We start from the raw sequence: 9,173 nt of genomic DNA on the forward strand, positions 1-9,173 counted from the left end.
TTAGCTTAATTAGAATAGGAAGACTATTAACAAGCTATTTTTAAATGCACCAAAGATCAGGAGGTGTATTAGAATTAAATTACACCGTGTGAGGCTGATTGGCAGGCCATGTAATGGGGAAAGGTTCACAATCTTGTCTTTATCTGCAGTTTGCAAAGTAGGCCCGAAAGCCATAGCCCCACACCCATAGTCTGGAGCTATAATTATCCAAATAAAAAAAGAAATACTAATTGGAAATGTGATAAGCAACGATTAGGCAGCCTATTTCAGAAGGAAAATGAACAGAATTGCGGATGCCAACTGTGGTGACTTTTGTGAAAAAGGATGGACACACTTGCATAGATGAAAACTTCTCTGTCACCCTGGGAAGGGTTTTCCCTCAGGACTAGACTATTAGTGTACACCCTGTCATTTGCATAGCGAGCTTAAAACAAAAACCACCACTGCAAACTAGAAACTGCCAGGCACAGAGAGCGCCTGCATTCCAAAGCTGCTGACGGGTGCAAGGACCAGGATCCCGCTGAGGGCACTTGGAGACTTACTGCCAACCGGGAATGCTCCCGACTTTGCAGTAGCCAGGACTGAAATAACCCGGGTAAAACGGAGCCTGTAAGGGGGTGCGTCAGAGGACCTTGGCTCCTGTTTTGGCTGGAGCACTTGGGCTGGAGCCCAGAGTCCATGTGCCTTTGAGGAATGACTTTTGCTCCCTGATGGCCACCCTGGCCCCTCCAGTGTGCACTGCATCTTCCTCCTGTGGATTTGACCCTAAAGAATCATACCTCGAGCATTCCAGGACTCCACCTTGCCCTTCAACTCCAGCTTCATCTTGTGTTCAAGGTCTACATGCGGGCTCTGGAGTCTGACTGCTTCAGTTCCAATCCTGGCCTTAAGACTGCTCACTGTGGGACTCTTAGTAATACCTTGCTCCCTGCCTGTTTCCTCACCTCTCATATGGAAGTAAGACTACCTCATAGGTTGGTGGTGAAGATTAAAGCAGATAAAGATGGTAAAACACAGAGAATGATGTTTGGTGCTTCCCGAGTGCTCCATGAATGTTAGCAATTCATACGGATTTGCTTCCTTGTGGGGAGCACGCCAACCTCATCATTCATATTCCCAGCCCCTGCAGTTGCCAAAAATAAGGACCGTTATCTACTTAATGCATTTTTAAAAGTCAATTCAAGTTTTTAAACCCAGCTATATTTCAAGCAATAATATTTGTGAAAGCCCAGGGTAAATGTGTTTATTTTTTCTAGTACATGTTAAAATAAAAACAGACCCACTAAAATAATGTTTTTAAAGGTTGGCACAATCTGAAACCGTCTGAAGGAGTGGGCACACTCCACACATTAGGCAACACTATTCACTCGTCCTCCAGTTGTGCTCTCGGCAAGAATTTAGACAGCACTTCTCACGTGAGTGGAAGCAAGTGGAGCAATAGAGATAAGAGCACACCTTCCTTGTTCCCACTGTGCAGACAGACCCCCGGGGGGTGGCGGTGGATGAGAACAGTGATGGTGCTATGGGGATGTTTCATGGTGGTGCAGCCCTCTCATCCTGCTGGGCAGGAGACAATACGAGAAAAGAACCAAGCATTATTCCAAATTATTATTTCAAATTTGAGGTCCAGGACAACTTGGCTTTGCAAGCGGACCTACCTCTGTGAGACCCTAGGCTTCTTACTGGAGTCCTCCGAGTGTGATTTCTCATCTGTAAAATGGGCACAGTACCTACCTCACGGACCTAGCCTCGGCAGGTGCTCAGTGAATGGGCGTCCTCCCCAGATGACCAGTACTCACCCAGGACAGGAGCTTCCCTGTGCTCCAGGCCTGCAGTGTGTCCACTTCTCTGTGCTGTTAACGCCCTCTAGGATGTATCTCAGCATCGGCCTCTTTGGAAAGCAGCCCTGGCACACTAAACCAACCGAATACTGGCCAGTATGCACTGAAGGCTCTCCAAGTTCAAGACGCAACACCAAAAGCCTTGCCAGTATTCCTTGCCACAGTGGTCACTGGTATGGGATGAAGCCTGTGAAATCCCATTGTACATATAATTAAACTGAGGCATGGAGAGCTTAAGTAATTTGCCCAGGTCACACAGGTGGTAAATGGAGGAGCAGGAAACTGCTAAAATTAGTAACCTCTAAAACTGCCAAGCTACTAGTTAAGACAGCACTACAACTAATGCCCACAGTAGTACAGGACCCCGTCATCCAGCTAAGTGATTCTCAGCTGAGAGTGACGATTTTTGTCCCCCAGAGGACATGTGGCAGTGTTTGGTGACATTTCTGGTTGTTGCAGCTGTGGGACGGGTGCACTGCTGGTGGGAATGCACATACTGGCGCAGCCACTACGGAGACCGAGCAGTGTGGACAGTCCTCAAGAAGTTAAAGATAGAGCTACCACACAATCCAGCAATTCCACCTCTCGGTATTTATCTGAAGAAAATGAAGACATTAACTTGAAAACATATCTGCGCCCCACGTTCACTGCAGCATTATTTACGAAAGCCAAGATAACCATGCAACTTAAGTGTCCATTGATGGATGAATGGATTAAAAAAAAGCAGTGTATGTATACAGTGGAATGTTTTTCAGCCATAAAAACATAAAATCTTGCCATTTGTGACAACATGGCCAGAACTTGAGGGCATCACGCTTAGTGAAATAAGTCAGAAAAAGGCTAATACCATATGATCTCACTTATATGTGGAATTGGAAAAAACAAAACAAAACAAAACAAGATTCAGAGAACAGGCTGGTGGTGGCCAGAGGCAGGGGGTGGGGAGTGGATGAAATGGGTGAAGGGGGTCAGAAGGTACAAACTTACAGTTTATAACATAAATAAGTCCTGGGGATGTAATGTGTGACAGCATGGTGACGATAGTTAATAATACTGTGCTGCATATTTGAAAGTTGCTGAGAAAGTCAATTTGAAAGTTGCTGAGAAAGTCAATCTTAAACGTTCTCATCACAAGAAAAAAAAAAATCCTGTAACTGTATGATGACGGATGTTAACCAGACTTACTGTGATCATTTCTCAGTACATACAAATATTGCATCATTATGTTGTATACCTGAAACGTACAATGTCGTATGTCAGTTATACCTCAATGAAAAAGCTCCAAGTGGGATGGGGTGGCTGGGTAGAAAGGAAGAGGGAGGAAGCGTGACACATGGCCGGGGCTGGGGGCTGGGGGCGGGGGCGTGGCGGGGGGGGAGGTGGGGAGATAGCGGCAGCCTGTTACTGTGAGGAGTGGGGAGGGAGAAGTGGGCATGCGCGGAGCCAGCTACGCACCCCACGAAAAGCCATGTGTGGATACGGGCCGCTCCCGGGACCCGGGGACAGGGGAGATGGTGGTCGGGGATGTAGAGGGACACTGTGCCGGACCTGGGATAAGGGGCAAGCCACCACCAGCATCTGCGACGTCTCACAGTACTGAAGTGACTGCTTTTTTAAAAACAGGGACCTGACACTGTCAGTTGAAGAAGACAATGAATATGGAAAAGTTGGAGAGGATTTGTCTTGTGGCTTTTTGTGCACAAACTGCAAAATAACCAAATGAGGCTCGTGGGCCTCTATGAATAGGAACAGGAGGCAGGAAGCTGACCTGAGTATTTTTGTTTTATTCAATCGAATAAACATTTTATTTATATAAAAGACAAACAATGCATAGAATGAAAATAAGTGCTTGACACAGTTGATATAAAAAGAGTATATAGCATTCACATTCCTATTTTAATAAATGAGTACTGGTGAAGTGTTCCATAAAAGAATAAAACTTTCCCTTTATGTAGAGTAGTGAAAAAAGTCAGTATTTTTAGGAACTACAGAATGATATTCCTTGGTCTTTTTCTTGAATAAGGGAAACAAACATAAAACAAGCCACAGTATCATCTGACACTACATTCCAGTTTATGCTGATGGCCACCCAGAAGTGATAAAGCTCTTTTGACTCTTGGAAGATCCCATAATGGACCAGTATTCTAGAAATTCACCACTAGAGGTCAATGAGCAACAGCTATTGGGACGGCCTCACCAGCCCTAAAGTGCAGGGGATTTCTGGGCACTTCCGCGGCATTGCGGGTCAAACTACCTTAACTCTCTCAGCCCACCCCACCGAGCAGGGTTCCTAAAAGTTCCACCTAATCCCAAACTTCAGCATATCTGCTAAAACCCCAATGAGATGAGACCTTCCAAAACCCAAGCAGAGCTGGTCACTGCCAGTCCCTCTCCAATATTCCTATTTGGCTGAAAATAAGCTTCAAAATAAGCTTCAAAAACATTTTTAAAAAATTGTTATTTGCAGCATTAACACTTGTCTGTGGATTAACGAGTTTCCTATGGAGTAGTAAAGCACATTCTTTGTTTTTGTCCATGTGGACACAGATTTCCTAACTGTACATGGGACTCCGGTGTCCCACATTCAAATTCTGCAAAGGTTGGGCAAGGCAGGTGTGACTGAGACCAGTAACTATGACGACAGCTTCTTGGAGTAAAGGGCTCCCTCTGAAAGCAGAGGGGGAAGCTCTTAAAATACAAGCAAACGAGATTTGGGTTAACAGGGACCACCCAGAGGAGGTCCCCGGTAGTCCAAAAGAAGGCCGGCTTCAAATCTTAACTCCAGGAAGGGAATCAGAATCATACTCTATAGCCAGAGAAGGAGTGCGTGGACGCACATTTCTCACAGGGGCCCTTGGTTGGAAGCAGGTTTAATTCCCAGACTGGGGTGGGGGTGGGTGGAAAACACAAACGTTCATGGCGGAAGTGAGCAGCTTTCTAAGAGTGTCCACACCTGCGTCTGTGAATGATGTGGCCCAGAGAGAACTGGAAACCATTTGCTCTCTAGTCTTACTTGAGGATCCAAATTTTTTTTTTTTTTTTTGCAAAATCTCCAAGTATTTAAAAAGTGCCTCGATTTTGTTAAACACTGTGCTGGGCAAGCAAAACACACGTTCAGAGTGCCTGAGGAGACTCCTGACTGTGGCAGTGCTGTGCTGCTCAAATACTTTCCCCTTGGCCAAAATGTGCTCGAGTCCCCTGAAGCCCAGAGCATAGAACCTACTAGTGTTGCATAGAAAGCTGGAGACTGAAACCAAGAGTGGTAAAAAAACTAAACATAAAGAACCTGGAAGGGAGACCTGTTCCCTTTTAGGAAACAGGGAACAGTAACATAGGTATGAGGGGAATTTTTTAAAAAATAACAATTTCTCATTAGTAGAAGGCGTGGCAATTTCATGGGTGGGGAAATGTGTCCTGATTTTTCTGTAGCCTGTGAAGGTAAAACATGGGGCTTAAAACATTTAAGCAATTAGAAATGGGGCAAAGTTTCTGAACTAGCTGAGGAAGGAGCTTTACAAACCAGAGGTGGGTCGTGAAGCTCCGGTGACAAGTCCAGGAGAGATGATGGCACACGGGGACCCCAGGGTCTGGTCCCCAAACAGTGCGACTCCAATCAGCTCCATGGCCAGAACAGGACCCAGTACAGGGAATTATTACTTTGCAAAAGCAAGTGCAACTTGGCCACAGCAGGCTCTGAGACCTGGAGCCTCTCTCTGAAGGCAAAGACCGCGCCCCCCCACCCCCACCCCCAATCCCTGTGTGCTCAGAGGCCTAGCACATGAGTGACTGCCAAGTGCTGAGGCTGCCCCAGAGCCCTTCCTTCTGTGCTCAGTGCCAAGCTCGCCCATCCAACCCATTTCTTGGGCATATTTGATCTTTTTCTTCACCTCTTTCTAGAGTATGGCTGTATAGATAGATATAGACATATATAGATATATATAAAACATAGCTATTCCATATTTATATACAGGCATTAATAAAGTGCAAATGTTATTGGCTATTGTAAAAATCAATCTCATTTCCTGAGGAAGTGCTAACACAGCTTATCCTATGACAAAGTCAAAGACATAGGACGCTTCCTGTCACCCCCTCCCCAGCTCGGGGGGAGGGAGCGGCCCCGGGGCTCCAGGAAGCACCGTCCAGGGGCAGCTTCCTGCTGCCTCTGCTCTTTGGCCACAGGGCCAGCCACACTGGCCGGCCGCCGGAAGAGCTACTTGGTAGTGTTCAGGGAGCCGTCTTCGGGAATCTTCTCCTCCGAACTGCTCCTGCCCGAGAGTCTGTCCAGATGCTCCAGCTCACTGAAGCGCTCGGCCACACACTGCGCCGTGAGCCGGGCCTCGGGGTCGTGGTCCCAGCACTCGGCCAGCGTCTCGCACACCATCTGGATGCCCTGCAGGGGGAGAGGGTCCACAGGCCTCTGAGAGGGGCTGGCGGCTCCTGGGGGCAAGGCAGCCCCTGCCCTGTCTCTGCCGCCATCGCTCTGTCCCCGCCTGCAGGCCAGTCCCCAGCACCACCTGACTGCAGCTGCAGGCGGCCAGCGTGCCGGGGCCATCCGATCATAGGAAGTGGGGAAATGAAGACACAGCACAAGGCCCCCCCAGTAGGCTTCTGGGGCACAGCAGCATCCCCAATCCTGAAAATTCCCGTGAAGTGGGCTTCTAATGCCATCTCACACCTTTCTGTTTGGTGGGGAGCGGCACAGCTTTAGGCTTTACTGTTGAGGGCAGTTTTAGGTTCATAGCAAAATCAAGTGGAAATTACAGAGAGTTTCCATATACGCCCTCCACCCTCGCGGACAACCTCCCCCGCCATCAACACCTTGCGTCTGTGTGGTGCACTTGTTAAAATCGGTGAACCAACACTGACACGTCACTATCAACCAAAGTCAACCAGAACACGGTTCACGGTAATGTACCGGACGTGGGTTCTGACAAATGTGTCCATCATCACAGTATCCACAGAAGGCCACTGCCCTAAACATCCTCTGTGCTCCACCTCGTCACCCCTCCTTCCTTCCCCCTCAGCCCCTGACCACCACTGATCTGCTTATTGCCTTAATGGTTTTGCCTTTTCCAGAGAGTCTTAAGAGCTGGAATCATATACACATTCCTATGTAAACAGGACTGAATATCTGAGTGAAGTCCAGGCATTGGTCTGGTTGCATTTTCTGGGTTCAAGTCCCATCTTCCAGCAGCTGCTGAGGAGACCCTCTGCTAGGCCCCTCCTCTCCTGCATCAGGCTGGACCCTGTCTGTCTTTGTAGGTCCTGCAGGCTGTTTCAGAGAGTTCAACCTAACCCCATAAAGGCCCCATTCAAAAGGCCCATCCAGAAAATGCTGCCCACAATGCGTGACAAGGGTCTTCATTCATGGCTGTAATTTTTATTTTGCATTGCAAATATTTTTATTTCAAGTCATTTTTTGGAAATAAAGAAGGCACGGATTAACCAGATAGCCCAATAGGTGGAAACAGACTGTGCTCTTGCCAATCAGAGGCCCAACCCTATCACTGGTGTCCCCTCACACGAGTGGCCAGGTGGGATGGATCAATCCCAACTCTGCCCTGAGAATGGCACTTTCCTGTTTGCAGTCTAACCAACAACTTTCCCCACACACCTAGGAACCTGACCCTCCCTTCCCGCCCTGTGAGTGAGTTCATGATGTTGAATTAATTGTGTAATTCACCTAATTGGTGGTATTGATTGATGGCCTTGTTAAGAGTGGAGTGTTATTGTTGGTACACAAGTAACATTTATTTTATTCTGGCACTGTAATTACAGGTAGTAAATTAAATTAAATATTAAGCATTAACTTGAAATAAATAGGGCAACAAATCTCATTAAGAGAAAAAATGTATTATGCAAATTCTTTCCAGAATTTTATCATCATGAATAATGGCTTCATTAGAAGAACTGTACAGCAGAGGCGGCAGCAAGAGTTTGAAAGAAACAATACTAGTGCCTTCTGATTTCAGAGTTAACACAAAATAGTCTTGCATTTTCAAAGTCAAAGAGGCTTTCCTGAAACCCAGGGAGAAGCCCTGGGCCATGGCCTGGTCCACGCTCTCCCCCGACTTTATCAGGGTCTGTCCGCTGAAGTGGCTCTTGGCCAGGGCTGGCACTGCTCCATCTGTCTCCTCGATTGCACCTGACTTGTGGTTTCTGTTTCTTATCTGAATTATTTGCCTTGCCCTTAGGAAACCTATGACTTAGCCCCAGCCTTCCCTGGGTAAGGGAATTCAGCCAAAGGCGGCCATAAAAGGTTTACGTCAATGGAAAGGACAGTCTTGTCAGTGAGCTATGGGCACAAGGCCCCTCTCCCTCATTCACGGCTCTTCCCTGCCGTGCCTGACAGTCCCCCGCTCTCACAACCTCCTTCTTCTCCTCCGATTGGGGGCATTTTGATGAGGGGAATTTGGATAGGTCTCCCTGTATGTCAGAACCACTGCCCTGCTATGGATGGACGGTCTTATCTACCACTGCTTAAAAAGAAAAAAAAAAAAGAAGCCATTAGGAAGTTCTGGAAAGACAGATTTCCTATTTGTCCCCTTGCCCTTTGCTCTTCTGTGCTTTCCTTTATCCCAGCCTCCTCCTTCTCGACACACCTGCCGCAGCCTGAGAGCGCAGCAGCCCCTTGCGGGCCAGCTGGCTGACAAACACCCCTTCTTTCTCACTAAGTATTTCCTGCCAGAGCTGAAGATTCCCAGAAGAAAACATTTGGAACGCAGAAGGGAACAAAACATAAACTCCCTATACGAGGTGAGTGGCACAGGCTGCAAACAAAGTATTTTAACTCAGAAGCAAGACGGCTTGGACAATATGACAAATGCCCGTCAAATGATTCTGTGTGAGCCCTTTCTGAATGGTGGGTAGAACATGCAATAACAAGGTCATCCCACTTTACTGAAACTTCTTTATAAAGAAAAGTGAACAGGCTCATGGAAAACAAAGGGACCTGCCTCAGACTGATGCCCAATAGCCAGGCATTCTCTCCTACCTAAGATATTACTCTGGATGAACTTCACTTGCCCTTCGCAACAGTCACTCCTTACCTGGTGGTTGAGCCAGGAGCTAGGGATTTCGGGTCGTCCTCGATCTCTCAACACGTTGTCCTTCATGCTTTCGACACAGGGATGCTCTCGCACCTTGGAACCGAATGGAGGCTCATAATCCTTCACTTCTGTTGGAGAGAGCAGGCAAACACAGGGCGCTTGAGAAGGGTGTGCACAGCTGAGACACTGAGTGTGATGCACCTGTGATTACACTAAGGGCAATTTTTAATTCTTGTGGGTTCAAATATAAGGAGGTGTTGTGGAAGGAGCTTGAGAAATTCAA

General features: G+C 47.3%; 1 protein-coding gene across 1 annotated transcript in view; it reads right to left on the reverse strand.

The window, feature by feature from the left end:
- Positions 1–3,605: 3,605 nt before the first annotated feature.
- TGFBR2 (transforming growth factor beta receptor 2) overlaps positions 3,606–9,173 on the reverse strand; it is a 94,763-nt gene continuing 89,195 nt past the window's right edge. Inside the window, exons 6-7 of the mRNA XM_082348608.1 lie at positions 8,891–9,018; positions 3,606–6,231 (exon numbers count right to left, since the gene is read on the reverse strand). Coding sequence (XP_082204734.1) covers positions 6,052–6,231; positions 8,891–9,018 — 308 coding nt within the window. The 3' untranslated portion in view covers positions 3,606–6,051. The remainder of the gene's footprint in view (positions 6,232–8,890; positions 9,019–9,173) is intronic.

This window comes from Balaenoptera borealis, assembly GCF_965194805.1.
Source record: "Balaenoptera borealis genome assembly, chromosome: 12".
Taxonomy (NCBI): domain Eukaryota; kingdom Metazoa; phylum Chordata; class Mammalia; order Artiodactyla; family Balaenopteridae; genus Balaenoptera; species Balaenoptera borealis.